We start from the raw sequence: 16,929 nt of genomic DNA, 5'->3' as shown, positions 1-16,929 counted from the left end.
ACCATCAGCATGGTGTTGGATGTAAGTCAATCATCCATATGCAGAGAGAGAAAATATTCATTGTAGATGTGGTTCTATATGTTCACTTCAGGTTGTTTTCCCTGATGTTCAAAGGCAGGAATGGGGGAAGGGTAAACTTATGTGACCCTGAGGGAAACAACCCCCAACAGACCAGCCTGCTGAGGTTCCCTATGTCATGAAGATGATGGGTCAAATGGGAATTTCCTACAAACTGTGGTTAAGTGGATGGCAAAACACTAAGAAATAAGGGTGCAGTTAATCTTTTTCAAGGCATGACAGAGGGTTGAATGCTTGGTGTGGGGGCTGTCACACTGAAAAAAGTGTCTCTTTGTTCCTCCCTCACTTGCCCTTTGTCACTAAACAAGAAAGACGGGTATTTAGTTTATCCAATGCATGTGCTTCAGACAGGTGTGTTGGGGTTTTGCCAGTTAATTTAACTATGCCGTGAGTACTGTGCATTGAATGCAAAGGAAGAGTAAATCAAAGTACATCGTTTCTCAGAGAGATGCAAAAGTTAAGTTTGGTCTGCTGTCAGTGATGGTCAAGGTGAAACATTGTTAGGTTTGTTTGTCTCTCAGCAAGAATACAGAACATCTATAAGCTACATTTTCATGAAACTTGGAGGAAGGGTCTAGCATGGGCCAATGGAGAACCCATCACATTTTGGAGTAGATCCTAATCAGAAAATGGGTAATGTGGCCTTGGTGGAGGTTCTAGTTCTAGTTTTGAACTGTGACAGAAATGCTTGAAAGACCTACCACAACATGGTGAAAGAGAAGCTCCCAGGAATGACTCAGCTTCTGGTTCAACACCATGTCCAGGAAATCATAGATGAAGTAGCCTGTTGGAAAGAGAGCATTTAGCCGACATTAATGACATCTTTAGATTTAGCAATTCATTTATCAGCCAAAGCATGATTAATTTGACAAAAGAAACCTCGAGCATATCAAGTCATTGGGGGGGGGCACCCTGCTTCCATGACGACAGCGACAGCAACCACCATGCGTCTTGAAGAGAGGCTATTCATATCCACCCCTTCCCCACCACCAGCCGTATCCATGGTTACAGCTATTCACAATGTTGAACAATGATGAAGTGGTGAGGAAGGGGATGAAGGGGTGAGAGGGCGCTTTGGAGGGACTGGATTTATCCTCATTGTGTTTGAAATTTGACACCAGGACCCTTTTGAAATGTTTGGATTTGTCTCACCATACATAAATGTAGTTGCTTGTAGGGAGGGAGCTCCGCGTCGAAGAGGTCTCTTTTAAATAGCTTGTTTTTTGATTACCAGAGTTTATGTTTGGGTCAAGTTTAGCAATAAACAGTCAATTGGAGCAGCATTTGACTTAAATAAAAGACTTCATAAATGAACACCTCTTTTCTTGCCATTGTGTTTTTATATGTATTTATTCATTACTGTATGACACCTTTGTATTTAAACATAAAAGGTGAAACAAATAATGACTTATTCCTAGAGCATTACTCTTTATGTACTGCGACCCAGGCACGATACCAATGTGAAGCCCCTTCTCTGCACAGCTAATGTCTACAAAGAGAACAAAGGAATTAGAAGCTACTTGACTTTCCCTTGGCTAACAAGCAAAACCTGAACAGTAAAAGTTTTCAAGTTAAATCATCCAAACTGAATACATTCAGGGTTTTTACATTAAACCAGTTCGAAAACCCGCGGGTTTCAGGCAGATACAACATAAAGTCTCTGTTGGAAAAACCCAGTAAAGTACAAGAAACAGGATAAAGAAACCCGTTTTAAGCCTGATACTGGAGTTACTGCAGCCTCGGGCTTGTAAACATCGTATCAATGTGGCTTTTTTTCATTTTCACATAAGATCATAATAATTCATCCGTTTGAGTCATTTTAAAGAAGGAAAAAACTCAAGAACATTTGATTCCCGCTTCTTAAATGTGAATTTTGACTTCTTTTTCACCTCTCTGACTGTAAAAGGTTCAAAGGTTCAAAGGTTTTATTTGTCATATGCACAGCAGATACAGTGTATATGTTGGCAATGAAAATCTTATATCCCAGGCTCCTCCAACAACTCAACATACATAGTGCAAATAAGATAAATAAAATTGGTGAGTTATGGAAAAAACAAGACATTTAAAGATGTCATTTTGGGCTTTGGGAAACAATCACACATAGTTTTTTCTGACATTTTATAAAACAAACACCTTAACAATTAACTGAGAAAAAAGATATAGCTACAGATTCCTCTACAGCAAAAAAAAGAGTTTTGGTTGAACTCTTAGTATTAAAAGTAACTTACTTTTATATTCAATGGGTAAAACACCACAATGTGTTATACAAAGCAACATGGGGAATGTGGTGAGTATTAAAGGCCCATGACAAAGGATCACACACTTCTGGGCTCTGCAAGACATTGTTCTCAGCATTGAACAAGGTCTTCATTCAACAAGTGGAAAATCATTTATGGTATGTCATTGCAAGGTTATCAGCGTGGTATCCCAGCGAGAACAGGCAGAATTCACAAAGCTGGTGAACAAAATTCCTCACTACAACTTGCTGAGGCTTCAGAATCACACCACATCTCCAGTGGGGAGGGCCGGGAGAAAAACTCCAATTGTTTTCCATGAATAACTCCCCTTTCTGTAACCACTGGCATCTGACAAGCACAACCCGCATAAATTAACTGACTTTTTGCCCAAGTTACAAGTGAGGTCACGTGACTGTACGAGGTTACACCCGGTGCCAACTAGGACTGATAATAATGCCCTCCATTGATCTTCACACATTAACACTGCCCCTTGCTTTGCCAGCTTCCAGGGCTGGGCTTCCTGAAAGAATGTCAAACATCCTGGGAATCCTCAGGGAGCTCTTGTTGACCGGCACACTTCCAATAAATGTGTAGATTTAAGAGGACCCACGTGCCACAAGATGTTTTTGAATACTTTAAGGATTAATGAGAAAAAGGTAAAAACAGGACAATTAGCTATTTTAAAAAGATGTGAGGTTGCATGCACACTTAAGTGTAAGAAATCCATTTAGACACACAAGACAAATCAGCTTCAGTAAAGTAAAAAAAAAAAAGTATAAATGAGCTCAAAGTCCAGATAAAAAGGGGGGTACACACAACCTTAAACACAGACCAGAATCATCATCTCCATCTCTAATAGCTTAGTAGATAATACAGTCAAAAGAGTTTGACTCTAGTAAACAAAGAACAGTAAACAGCAAAAAGCTAATACTTACAATATAAGTGAATTGTAGAAACAATGAACAGCCATGTGCTGACAAATGTCAGAGCACATGTCAACACTGAGGTGTAAAAAGTCTAAATGTATCTTGTTGCCATGCTTTTTCAACAGATTGATATAATAATGAATCGCTTGGTAAAGACTTGTCCTAGTCAGTTATATTAATGATTTACATGCTTTTGGACCTATAACTTCCTCTGACACCATGTGGGAAAGGAGACTACCAGGCATGGATAATGTCACTTCCTCATTTCCCCTTATGGTGGCAGCAGCACCCATAAGTGCATCTCATCTGAGCCCTTCCTTTCACCAACCCATGCGCACACAAGTGTACATTTATTATAAATATTATTTTATCAAGCTTATTTAAATAAAAAAATATCATATTCTTGAATAATACAAATGTTTTACTGATGTTATGTGCATTTTGTCTTGCATTACTTTTGTGAAAGTTGCTAAACAAATACATTGTATAAATAAACACTGCTGAAAGTCTACTTACCGATCGATAACGACACCAAGGCGTGAGAAAACACAGAGTGAGTTTCTATCAAATCTTCGGCCATCTGTGGGTGACGAAAAAAGCTGAAAAGACAAACATAATTACAAACTTTAAGTGAGAGTGATGTTTTTAACATTAATGAGCCAACTTCATATCATAAGTTATTGGTAGAGGATTTGTTAATTGGAAGCGTTTCGGTGGTGTGCAGAAGTAAACGTTAAATCATAATGTAAAACTACGTTTAGCCTAATCAAAAATCCAGGACAAATAAGAACAAAAAGCCATGGCATGGCAAAAATCTATATTAATAATGAATAATATAAATCTAAACTAAGTCAAACGTCAAAAGCTAAATATATTAAAAAGAACATTTTTAAAACAACCGCGCAAAATCCAGCATCCGTTTATGAAACCATGCTCGCATGATATGTAACCTTTTCCCCCAGTCAGCTCCTTATGTAAACAAAACAGTTTAGTGTGATTTCCCTCACCATAGCACTGCCCATATCGCAGTGATAGAGCTGTGCACGAAGGATGTAGAGATGTTTCTCCATTTCCATGCATTCCTGCAGGCAGATTCAGGCATGGGCAGTTGACTGACCCCAGCATTGACGAGACTAAAAAACCCGACCGAGCCTCCGGTGGTTAGGATCACTGAACTCAACTCCATCGCTCAAAGGTTTGTTCAATAAAGACTTCAAATGCAACACTTGTCCCAAATGTATCAAAGGACGCGTCTTCTTGTCCAGACAGAAAAAAAGACGGGACAATCAAATTAACAAACCACGGTATTCCCAATCATTTCTGACCTATCTGAGTCAAAAAAGGCTTGTGAAACGCGAAAAAAACGTGTATTTTCCACGGTTTTCGTCTAGAGAAAGAAGGCGTGAACGAGTCTGTGGATGAATGTTTGTGATATATTTTCGATGTTAATCCTAACAGAGTGAGAGGTTCAGCCACCGGTGTGCCCGGTGGAGGTGGGTGGTGAATGTCAATGTGAAGCCCTGTGTACAGTTGTGAAACCGTCCTGCTGTAAAACCTCATCCCTGCTTGTGTAACTTTTTGACATCAACAGAAACGACTTCCCCGCCCTACTACAAAGGGGCGCGGCCGAGAGCACGTTCTGTATGTTGTGTTACCTTCAAGTGCTGTCGAAAATCAGATCATCTGTTTTTTGCTAAATTGGGTGCACATTATACGCAATCTGTCGAGGTGTTTTCATGCATAACGATGATTACAATCAAACAATTTGACTACAAAATAATAACTTTTGCACAATGCCTGATTCGTATTTTTGGCACTTCCTGCTCAAAACTGTAGCCTAGCAATTATTTTTATTAATGATATATGCTTATTTTGATGTCATCTCAATAAATATACTTGACAGTAAACATTTTTCTAATTCTAATCATATTAGATGTTAGAAATAGTAAAACAATAAATCTTTTTAGAAGTATAAGTTTTGTCAATTTATGTGCCAAATATTAAACGTGTATATAACCAATTATAGTTGTTTAATGGGTATTCATAGTAAAATTAAGGTTAAAAAAAAAGTTAAGATATCCTAATATATTGATTTTGGCATGTTAGGCCTGCTGTACAGCTGCTTGAATTGTACATGCATTGTATGGTCACAAAGTATTTTAGAACATTCCAAATGCAGCCAGAAGATACCCAGACCTTGTGAACACACTCCTTTCCTAAAATGGGTTGTCCCTGACTGCAGCAGGTCTGGGATCACCGATGTAGTCAGCATAGGTTTAGAAGCCTGGTATTCCTGTTGATCAAGGGAACATACCAAATCAAACCTACCAATCCAGCCAAATCCTCTCGATTTAATTTGATTATAATTTTCAAAATGATGTCCAAAAACACAAAACAGACTTGTTTTTGGACACTCACTCAAAAAAGAGAATACATATAGTCAATTATTGTTTTGTTTTTTTAGCTTTGTGCTCCAATAAAAAAAGAGCTACCATGGTTTCGTTACGATGTACATTAATATGTCTGGCAGACATACCTGAATACACTATACATTAGCATAGGAGTGAGAAAGCTGCATAGAACGGAGAGCACTTGAAGGCAACATGCTTCTTACCCAACTCTACCGTTCACAAAACACCGTGGGTTTATGGGAATAGTAATTTATTTAACCTTCAAACAATAAACACCTATTTATTGCGCTGATGGCTACTTTAAACCAGAACAACCACTTTTATACACAAGTATTGTATACTATCATGACTAAACTTGACACCTAATGAATATTTAACGGTACACCGTTCAACCTACAGCCTGCCCATGAACGTAAGGGACTCCTGAAATATTTGGTGTCACAGCGCCACCGTCCGGTTAGAGGTTATTTAAATAACACTATTCCACTCAGTTCCCATTATTGTCAAATCATTGTTATGTCAGCATGTGAATGGTTGATTTGTCATAATAACGCATGTAAATGGAAATTGTAAGGGCCAATATTATGTGGTGTTTGCAGGACTGGGGTATTCTGGGTTAGTGTATTTTTAACCTGAAACAAACCTGCATTCTACCTCTCTATCCTTTACAGTCTCTGCCATAGGCTACTATAAATTAGTTCATGTGCTGAATACCTAGACTGTTTATATAAATGTTGTATACTTCACCATTATTCATATCTTGCCTGATAACCTTTGTGAATATGTAAAAGTTGACTATATCCCATCAGAAGTCAGAAATGTCTCTTTCCCTAAAAAAAAACCCACCGTCTACTTTAAATACAAATGTAAATGCAAAAACAAAAAGTGTGATTAAAGTATAACATTCATACCTTTAAAATGCTAGGAATAATGTTATAAGCATCCCATTACAAGTATAATAACGTTGTTTGTTTTGAACACAACTAATGATGGTGATTGTGGTGATGATTTAATTAAAAATGGCTTGGTTCATGACCATTTCTTTTACAAATGCAGTTATCCTCAAACGTATTTAATTGTTCTGTGATGCACATCACGCTATTTTCAATCCCTATATTGACTGTAATAAGGTATCACATTAAGTGTGTTGTATAAAAGTATATCTTTCATCTTTTTTTAAGTTTCAGCAATCCAAATAATTTCTTCAGTTTTAACAGTAAAAAATGAATTGGATCCATTCCCCCCCCCTTTAATGGTTTTGGCCATACTCTCCTGTGTGAGTGCTCCATCCCTCCCTGTTAGGTTTTGTTGTGGGAGGAGCTCGCGGGCAGCACATGACTCCGGCTAGATATCACGCGGGCAGTTCTCCTGTGCTCGCTATTGAATGCACGGATGTAAAACGATTGAATGACCCCCGTTTGCTCTGCGGAAAACACTGCCGAGGACCAGCTAGAAACTGATGCATCTTCTCCCTCTTTAGTCAGATCGAGGAAAACAGGTGAGCACGTCTCATGGAGGTTTGACGTTTCAGTGATTAATGTAGTTGAATTATGGACATAAATAAACAGGTATGTGCGATGCTTAGTGGTATCTTTACATCACTTGATGTATTCTGTCAGTTTCTCAGGGTAAAAACAGAAATCAGTGAGATTCTGCATGCTCATGCTTTTTTAATTTGCATATTTGCTTGTCTATGTCCTTAAAGGCTGCATAGAGTAGATTGGATTTTCACAACAAGCACAGATACCACAAAACAAAGGCATTCGAAAGTATTTAGTCGCACAAATACAGAAATAAAGCTCAACAACAATGAAGGAACGAATATCGCTATATAAGAGGCATCCATGGAATTATTAATTAAATATTGTTTTTAAAATATAAAGCAAACATCAATGACATATTGTAACTTGAAGATAAAGTACTCTAAATGAAACTCTTCAGCGCCTATACTGTGTCCCTTTCTCTACAAATGCTTATGGTCTACACCAAAGGCAAAGCCATGATCCTTATCATTAGTCATGTTTTCTTAATGGGTATTATTTTGCAGAAATGAGTCACTGCCAAGAACCAGGTGAAGTTGCAGAGCAGGTTTTGGTGACGGGGCTGGTTTGTCAGGAGGCTGACCTCAAAGATGGACAGTAAGTAACTCGATTTTTCTTTCTGGAGACATATCAGATTTTTTCTTAACTGTTTCGCATCTCCCCTCTTTTGTGTTCTGAAGGATGAAGGAGGTGAAGGTGGGGGATCAGGAGGTGCTGCTGGTCCGTAGTCAGGGTCAGTACAGTGCTGTTGGAAGCCGATGCTCTCATTACAATGCTCCTCTGATCAAAGGTAAACATTCAATCCTTTTTTACCCTAAGTTGGTTTAAGTGCTTTATAAAAAGTTTTGCATTGATTTAAGAAATTATAATTGCATGTTCTCTGATGATCCAGGAGCACTGGTTGGTGACAGGGTGAGATGTCCTTTTCATGGTGCCTGCTTTAATGTCAGAACCGGAGATATCGAGAGTATCCAGGTCTGGACTCTCTGCCCAGTTATAAGGTAAATGTGTTGGTAGGATTTGAGCTTTAATAATAACTAACCAATTGTATCAAATTAATCCAAAATAATGGATTATGGTCTCATTTGTGATGATTTACTTGAACATTATTTTCATGTAACTACTAAAAAAAATACCACTTAAAAATATGGACATGTTTGAAAACAAAGCATCTAGTTGTTATAGAGGAGAGAAGACACGAAGATGAATGATTAAATTCGACACCCACTGAGCATCTCCCAAACAGTGGACTGTTTGTCAGCTATTATCACACATTGGATGCATGCTTCCATTTTGTATGCACATTCATATTGAACACAATGTTGAGTACATGGTCTATTAATCAAAATGCTGCCAGAAAAGTGGAAATATGACTTATTCCCATTTTTCCTCATCACCAGATTTTAGTATTGTTCAGAGTCACTTTGTCAACATTTCACCTGCTGATAATCAATGTCCCAGACACAGGATTATGTTTTTCTTGACAAATTACCCCCACTGTGCTATGATCTACACTTTTGATAAATAAAGTCAAACTGAACCAAAAAATCTGTATATTTTTGGTTTCATAGGTAAAAGTTGAGGATGGCAAGGTGTATGTTTCCATCGACAAAAATGTAAGTAATGGCAGTGATAAATAGATATTATGAGGTTTCCTTTCCTTTTGTGTTTAAATATGTTATTATAAATCATATATTGCTTTTTTCTGTCCCTTAGTCTCTGAATTTGACAAAGAGGGTGAAGGAGATGTGCAGCATGGTGCCAGACATCAAACACACTATTCTGCTGATAGGAGGAGGTAAGGCCTATATGTCATAAATAGGTAGTGAATGATAAATACATTTTTGGGGGGGCTCACAAATCATTACTAGTAGGATTGTAAAACAGACTAATGCTCAAGGCAATGTATTAGTTTAGTGCTGCCTTAATCTTCTTCTCTCAACGTGACCTCTAATGAATTACACACTGGATAAGGATTTTGTTATTTCAGGCCCTGCCTCCCTGGTTTGTGCTGAGACTCTACGTCAGAACTGCTACCAGGGTCGAATCATTATGGTAACCAAAGACAACATACCTCCATTTGACAAGCCCAAACTGAGTAAGGTGAGCTCTCAATCAGAGAAAAGAGGTTTCATAGATAACTTCTGTAATTATTTGTTGACAACTTGTATCTAGATGTAAGTTTTAACAGAAATGGCCTTGCGTCTTTCAGGCTATGAATGTGGACAGCAGCAGCATCCTCCTCCGACCAAGAGACTTCTATCAGCAGTATGGGATTGAGGTGTGGACACAGAAGGAGGTGAGTACAATTTATTTGATTGATTTTGAGATATTCTTATCATCTAAAGGGAAAACTGATTTTCTCGTTGGTCTTGTTAAGGAAAGTGTTTTGTGTTGCAGGTGGTGTCGGTGGATACAGCTGATAAGGCAGTGAAGTTAAGCGATGGCACTTTGCAGCACTACGATCAACTCCTCATCTCAACTGGCTGTAGGTCAGAATCAGCATCCAGTTCCTCAAGTCTTCAATAAACGGAGGATTGTTTTTCATCACCCTGTTGTTGTTTTGTCACACTCGGGTTTCATAATGGTGACGTCCATGTGACTGCAGCAACATGCAGAACAAGTCTTTGTTTTGTTCACAGAGCGCGGCCGCTCGACTGTCTTGGATGGGACCTGAAGGGTGTGAAGTTACTGCAGAGCTATGAAGACGCCAAAGAGATTCACAACGCCTGTCTGGGCCAGAAAGCTGTCGTTATTGGAGCCTCGTTCATAGGTTACCAGATCTATTTCTCATTACGTAGTTTAAAGAAATTCAGGTATAATTAATCTTGTGCATAGCCACCTCTCTCGATATTAAATCTGCTATGTAAATATTTAACAGTACAAGATAAAGCTCCTTTAGAAAACACTAATCCACACCAATATTTCATACCACTGAAATGTTTTTCATTCACACAATAGGTATGGAGGTGGCGTCCTACTTATCAGACAAAGCTGCCAGTGTGGCCGTGGTTGGCACCTCCAGCTACCCGTTCGAGAAGTCTCTGGGGCCAGAGATTGGCAAAATGACTATGCAAGTAAGAAGTAATACAAAAAGGATATAGTGTTGCTGAATATTATAGTATTAGCTTCTATAAAAGGAAACAAAGATTAAAATGCTTTTTCTTCTTTTAAGATGTTGGAAGAACAAAATGTAAAGTTCTACATGAACGAAAGAGTCACTGAGGTCCAAGGGGAGAACGGCAAGGTAACTTTACTTTGACTTAGAAGAGCCACTAGAAAAATCTCAGGTTCAACTGTCCCATTAAGCCGTGAGAGAGTGAAAGAGAGGCGGGAAACTTTTGTTGTGCAAAGACAATAAACGGGCCTTTAAGCATTGAAGCAAATCAATGGATTCAGCCATGTCAAAATATTTTCCTGGGAAAAAAGGCTATTTTTATTGATACAACAGAAAAGTGTATCTTCTATTGAAGATCCCTAACTGATTATTTTCTTCCAGGTGAAGGGGGTGGTGCTGAAGAGTGGTCGAGTCCTGGAGGCGGATGTGGTGATCGCTGGAATTGGTAATTTTGTTATTTTTACTTCAAAGTGTTGGAGTCTATATATCAAATATATATATATATATATGATAATATTTCAACATAAATACCAAAGTTAAGGGCAATATTAAAAGTGCAGCTAAGCAAAAAATCATACACAAGACCTTTTGTCTTTCAGGTGTAATCCCCAATTCAGACCTCTTGGTGGGAAGCGAGTTGGAGTTGAACTCAGGGAAGGCTGTGGTTGTTGACAAGGTAACGGTTCAGCCAAAATTGATAGTGAGATAACTAATGAAGCAGAAAACTTGGCTTTAATTGCTTGTTTGGTCAAACATTAATATTTGATATTGTGTCCAGGTGACTGAGATGATTGGTTTTGTACACATACTGTCTGTAAATGTCTTTGTGAGCAAAATGTCAAGCTGCTTCTTTGAACTCCTTTCTCTTTTGTAATAGTTCATGATGACCAATATACCAGATATTTTTAGCGCTGGAGATGTTACCTCTTTCCCTCTGAGCATCCGAGGAGACCAAAGGGTCAACGTCGGTCACTGGCAAATGTCACTAGCTCAAGGTAAGAGACCAAACATTCATAGAATCACAGCTTCATGTTGTGCTGCAAATAGCCAATACTTTCCTGTTTAAATATTTCTGCATTGTTCTGCAATCCTTCATAATTTGATGCATGACTTTACCTCATCATGCACATATTGTTTATTGTTTTTTTCCCCCTCAGGAAGAGTAGCCGCCCTAAATATGCTAAAGAAACAAACCAAATGTGAGTCTGTTCCTTTCTTCTGGACTGTGTTACTTGGGAAGAGTATCCGGTACACAGGTAGAGTATTTTACTGAGCGAAATATCACCCCTGCAAAATAATAAAAGTAGAATGCTTTTTAATATGAAACTAATCACATTTCCCCTTTTCATTTCCTCATTCTAGGCTATGGAGAAGGCTACACAGAAATCATATTCAAAGGCAAAGTGGAAGAGAGGAAGTTCCTGGCATTTTATATTAAGTGAGCAGCGGTTCTTCTGATACGGCTTAATATACATTTATGCTATTTATGCTTAACTTCTTCAATTAATGCTTTACCAGAGATGATGAGGTGGTAGCTGCAGCCAGCCTGATGTTCGACCCCGCTGTGGCTTGTCTTGCAGAGCTGATGGCTACGGGCCACGTCTTCACAAAGGCACAGGCTCAGTGAGTGTCATCCTGCATTCGTACAAACTGGACTGTGTTTAAATACTGTATGCACATTTAACACATGAAATCACTGTGAATTCTGCAGATGCAAATGATGTATGTCATCAGAGTCAATGTTGTTTTTATTCTGGCCACTAGGAGGCAGCAAAATCATGCTGTGAATGCATCAACCTTAAGGTCATATGGCAAACCTGTGAGCAAGTGTTGCTTATTTTTGGAGTCATGTTTGCTTTCATATTGCACCTATAAGTTGACTAATCATTTTGTAGATCCACATAAAAAATGAAACTATTCTATGGTTTATTATAAATCATCCATTGAATTAATATAGACACCGTTTTTCTTGTTTGCCACTTAGTGCAGAAAGATACTTTCTTGATCCAAAATTGGTAAACTTCTTGAAAGTTATTATCCCAAATCACAGATCAACACTGGTAACCTAGATACTTCACTTTCTAAACAATTGTTTTCTCACGTCCTCAGAGCTGATGACCTGAGCTGGCTGCAGATGTAACCTGAGGCCTGCTGTATCCAGGTGAAACACATCGCAGTGACGCAGGAGGTCACCTTTCTCTTTGTTTCCTTTTTCAATGAAACAGTGCCAAATTCGATTGCTCCATTTACTGCCTTGGGGATGAAAGCCAACCAGATCTCTGCTCTTAGTCAGAGATGGAGGAAAAGCTTTTTGTACTTTGTGCAATGTGAATAATCTCGTTTTTGTGTAACAAGCTAGCATAGTTTGCTTGATATTGAAGTTTTAGTTTATTTTAACTTTTAAATACAACTGTGCACCCAATTTGAACTTTTTTTCAATATAATAATAGTAACCATATATTTCATACTATTTTATACACTTAAAACATCCTGGAAACACACAATATATTAAAATATATTTACAAGTTAGTATTTGAAAATCTAAAATACAAAAGTCATTTCAAACACAAATGGAGATATCAGTACATCTGGTTAGTTGTCACTTCAATGCTAGAATGAATCATGAATGTTTATAGCGGAGATGTAGCTTATTGTTTATTGTGTAACTTGAAATTCAAATCTACATAATAATAAAATGTAAGCACTTTGTGTAATTTCACCTTTACTTATAAAAACGCTTGTGGTACATATCTAAAGCTCAGGGATTCAAGAAATCTGTCTGTTTAATTCTTACTGTGTTTTTTTTTGTCTGGGATTGGGATATTCTTCCTGAAAATGTTTGTCCCAATGACTTTAATAAATTATCGCTAAACCTTTGCTGTTTCAGTTCATCTCAATGTTCATAGTCTGATTATTGCTTTTTAAATTGTGATAGAATAAATCACATGTAATAATCTTCATCTGCCTGTGCTGTTGTGAGTTTATCTATCATTATATAAACCACCCACTACCAGCAAGAAGGGCCACCTACCATCCCCCGTAAGTTCATCTTTTGTGTTACACAGTAACAGCTGGGCAAAAATGCTGGCATTATACTTTTATTGATATTTTACCTTATTTTGTGTACATTTAGTTTGAAATTACGCAAATATGTTAAAGCATACAAAGTTAAAACAATTACAAAATGTTTGTTTAGTGTCTGGACACTTAATTATTATATTATTTTGAAAGTGTGATAATGTTTTGTTATTCACCAAAGTAGGTAGGTAGCTAACCCTAGGTAGAGGAATCATATCACTGATTCAAAGCAAAGACAGTTCAGCTTTATTTGCTGGTTTTGGAGCATTTTGTCACAGAGGATCCCAGTTTGTCAGCCAGCAGGAATGGGTTGAGGTGGCAGTACTGAGGAAAATATAAAATAAAGTTCATGTCACTGAAACAAGTCTCCCTTCCTATCAGAGCTTTCATTGTGCAGTTGCAATGAACAGTTATTTTTTCTGTAAAACTTTTCAACCTGTGTTCATTTTGATTCCTGCAAATAAAATGTTGGTTAACTTTTCTTCCTGCATGCATTCAGTAATTAACCTTTCAAAATGTAAGGATTTCAATCAGTTTATCTAGAACCTCCTCTACCTGTGGTGTTGACGCTGAGCTGGACTCTGGTTGATCCGAAATCTGGATTATGAAATCCGAAGAGAAGCGAGATGTCTGGAGGATTGCTGCCATCTCACCGTTTACCTTCACTGCGACATCTTTCTGCATATTGCACGAAACAAAACATTGACCTAATCTTTCCAACAACTTTAATGTTTATCTCAAGAAGGATTTCTTTCTCTGAAATTAAAAAGTATGATACATATAGACCTACTTATTTTATTAATGGGACAATGAGCCAAGGTTTGTAAATGTCCATTTGTAAATTAAACATTGATAAAGGGATTAAATATTATATCATTGATCTGACTGGCCTTCTCTTGTGGAACTTTTATTGTACCTTGAAGCAGTGAGAGGAGTCAAAGTCCAGCTGATCTGGAAAATCTGCCACAGTCCCTCTGTAGGTCACTGTTGCCTCAGACATGACCGACCCTTTGGGCAGCTTAAACAGCCGATAAGTGCCTGAAGCATAGCTGATGTCACCTGCACAATGAAGAGAGGTTTCTGTTTTAGTGAACATTATTGGCACGTCATTAAAGGCTAATGTTGCTTTATTGTTACCTGCTTTTGCTTTGAGCTCACAGTTGTGGACTGCAATTTGGCTGGCTGAAACAAGGTGTGGAGTGCTGAAACCTACGCCATGTGCCAGTGAAATGAGATCCTGCCAAAACAGAGATCCACCCATTCCCTCACCTAGGACAGAAATCAAAGGTCACAGACAGAGGATATTGTGTGTCAGGGGTGCAGGTATTCTGCATTCTAACACTGAATTCTTAATAATTATGCATTTTATTTTACCCCACAGGACTGCATCTTCCTTCATGTGGTCAGGAACGACTTTGCTGGCATACATGTCACTATAGTAGAGTTCACCCCCCTCCTGTTAAAAGTGAAGGATCAGAACCATAAAAAGTGCGTTAGTGATTTTTTTACACATTCATTTTGTTGGAAGAAAATATCATGACTAACCTTTAGAACATTGTGAGCCTGCTGCAACACAGCTCTTTTATCAGGACACAAACAGAGTACACAGTTGGATCTGGATACATTGGAGAGAAAAAAGAGATTTGTTTTTGGTTTTATTGTAACATACCATAAAGTCACAGACAAAAAGGGCTTTACACGTACAGCACAACATCCATTGAGTCTTTCTGTATGCCAGCTTCATTGAGTTTCTCCATGTACCCCTGGACAAAAGTGATATTGGGTTTCTCAAAGCCGAACTTCTTCTGATGATACTCAATGTACTGACGGGAGGCTGTGATCTAAAGAAAAGCAATTTAATTCAGTGGACATCACAGAAATCAGGTGTAAAATGTTGTTCAAAGATGCACGTGTGATCACCAGCTCCTCCGTCATGTCGACCCCTGTCACATGTCCACTCGGCCCAACCAGTTTACTGAAGGCATAACAGTCTCTGCCGGAGCCGCTGCCGAGGTCAAGGACTCTGCAGCCCTCAAGCTTCGCTGGAAAGGGAAGGCCACAACCGAAGAATCTAGAGAAACATTGATGTTAAGAGTGTACAATCAATGTGAAATAATGGAAAGATGCTTTAGAGATAGTTATGTGCTGTAAAGGACGACAACAAATAATTAGAGAGTGAAACTGAGGCACTATTATATATGGATTTTTGATTGACTTGTTGATGGCTGCAGTGTAGGTTTGATTTGTATGTGCTCTGTCTGTGTTTTGTGCTTATGTCGCCACTATATAATTTAGTAGTTCTGTTACAAAACAGTTAATATTTCTCAGCAAGTATAATACAAATGAGACCACCTAGTAATATGCGTAATAAATTAAGGGGTATTGTCATTCATCTTACCTAAACTAGGACGATGCAGAAAATAAAAAGTAAGTATTAAAAAAAAAAAGGATATTATGGTCATATCTGAAAATACAGACGATATAAGATTGCACATCATACCTTTTAGTCACCTCCGGGTGAACCAGGCTCAGTGCATCAGTGACACTCCTTGTCACCGGGCGGCAGGAAAAACTGCAGGAGGCTGCACTTGTTTGCAAATCACCAGAGGACTCCAGTCGACTGCCATAGTACTTCTGCACACATACAACAGTCAGCATATTGTCAGCAACTGTCTTTACAAATGCTTTACCATTTGACTACATTATTTTACACAAGTGATTCTCAACAGGGCTCTTATTATGCAGTAACTAGAGGGTACACGTCAATACAATGATGCTCTTTTTTTTTCAGCTACAACTTTAACACTATTTGTTACAATTGAGAGTAAGTGAATAGTTGTTGGCAAGCAAGCAGAGAAGTCTATACAGTGGGCTAAGAATTAAATACATATACAATTTGTATAATTAGCTATCTAAAATTAATTAATAAATGTTTAAAAAGCAAAATGTCTCATATCTGACACTACAAAAATGCAAACTTGAACAAACCAGGCTGAGCCTTTACAGTTCGATTATTTAAAAAAAAATGCAATCACAAAAGTTTCAAACATTGACAAAATTGTATACAAAATATTGTGGATAATGTTTTACTTCCGTCAACTTAATGGCACATTCCTTTGTAAACTGACGGCAGTATTGTGTGTGGGGTGCCACCAAAACATTTTTTTTAAAACGGTGTAAAACCACACATCACTACCATTACTTTGAAATGTATCGCATACATTTATTTAGGAAAGGTCAGTATTTTGACCATGAGGAAAATATTCATGGAGCTGTCAATAAAATACGACTGAACGACCAGGCTGTTATGTAATGTTAAAAACTGAACTTTGCACTGAAGTCTGAAACAAACTGAAGTACCTTCACGTTTTCCCGCACGTCCTCACAAGTCGCCATTATGTCCGACAGCAGTACAAAACATAAAGAAGTGGGTGTATTCAATGTGAAATACAATCGCTATGTGGTATGGATAACAATTTTATGTGGTCAAACTACTGACTGTTTAAAGTGGGTCAGACCTGCCCCTACTCCAATGATCAG

The 16,929-nt window shown here is 38.1% G+C and overlaps 3 protein-coding genes across 3 annotated transcripts in view; 1 reads left to right on the top strand and 2 right to left on the bottom strand.

Moving 5' to 3' along the window:
* tlcd2 (TLC domain containing 2) overlaps nucleotides 1–4,803 on the bottom strand; it is a 24,978-nt gene extending 20,175 nt beyond the window's left edge. The window contains exons 1-3 of the mRNA XM_063906443.1: nucleotides 4,249–4,803; nucleotides 3,758–3,840; nucleotides 780–862 (exon numbers count right to left, since the gene is read on the bottom strand). Of these exons, the coding sequence (XP_063762513.1) occupies nucleotides 780–862; nucleotides 3,758–3,840; nucleotides 4,249–4,427 (345 nt within the window). The 5' untranslated portion in view covers nucleotides 4,428–4,803. The remainder of the gene's footprint in view (nucleotides 1–779; nucleotides 863–3,757; nucleotides 3,841–4,248) is intronic.
* On the top strand, nucleotides 4,251–13,188 carry aifm4 (apoptosis inducing factor mitochondria associated 4). The gene is given in 21 exon segments (XM_063906440.1): nucleotides 4,251–4,436; nucleotides 6,955–7,150; nucleotides 7,700–7,790; nucleotides 7,874–7,983; nucleotides 8,086–8,157; nucleotides 8,160–8,194; nucleotides 8,765–8,809; nucleotides 8,910–8,991; nucleotides 9,184–9,296; nucleotides 9,406–9,492; nucleotides 9,594–9,685; nucleotides 9,836–9,966; nucleotides 10,155–10,270; nucleotides 10,369–10,440; nucleotides 10,693–10,756; nucleotides 10,911–10,987; nucleotides 11,189–11,306; nucleotides 11,469–11,567; nucleotides 11,674–11,749; nucleotides 11,830–11,934; nucleotides 12,421–13,188. Coding segments are annotated over 20 exon segments (1,707 nt in total). The 5' UTR covers nucleotides 4,251–4,436; nucleotides 6,955–7,059; the 3' UTR covers nucleotides 12,452–13,188.
* zgc:153372 (uncharacterized protein LOC767695 homolog) lies at nucleotides 12,949–16,929 on the bottom strand. The gene is made up of 10 exons (XM_063906441.1): nucleotides 16,750–16,929; nucleotides 15,890–16,023; nucleotides 15,310–15,460; nucleotides 15,094–15,230; nucleotides 14,935–15,004; nucleotides 14,764–14,845; nucleotides 14,527–14,658; nucleotides 14,306–14,448; nucleotides 13,945–14,067; nucleotides 12,949–13,713 (listed from the first exon to the last, which is right to left on the bottom strand). The coding sequence occupies exons 1-10, from the start codon at nucleotides 16,783–16,785 to the stop codon at nucleotides 13,636–13,638; spliced, it is 1,086 nt and encodes a 361-aa protein (XP_063762511.1). The 5' UTR covers nucleotides 16,786–16,929; the 3' UTR covers nucleotides 12,949–13,635.

This window comes from Eleginops maclovinus, chromosome 18, assembly GCF_036324505.1.
Source record: "Eleginops maclovinus isolate JMC-PN-2008 ecotype Puerto Natales chromosome 18, JC_Emac_rtc_rv5, whole genome shotgun sequence".
In the NCBI taxonomy this organism is placed as follows: Eukaryota; Metazoa; Chordata; class Actinopteri; order Perciformes; family Eleginopidae; genus Eleginops; species Eleginops maclovinus.
The sequence above is the reverse complement of the archived record's forward strand: the minus strand, read 5'-3'. Positions and strand labels throughout refer to the sequence as shown.

Coding starts and splice junctions, on each gene's coding strand:
- zgc:153372 (XM_063906441.1), bottom strand. CDS start 16,785: ATGGCGACTTGTGAGGACGTGCGGGAAAACGTGAAG. Junction 14,846..14,934: donor AGGCTCACAATGTTCTAAAG/GTTAGTCATGAT, acceptor CACTTTTAACAG/GAGGGGGGTGAACTCTACTA. Junction 14,449..14,526: donor TGAGCTCAAAGCAAAAGCAG/GTAACAATAAAG, acceptor TTCATTGTGCAG/GTGACATCAGCTATGCTTCA.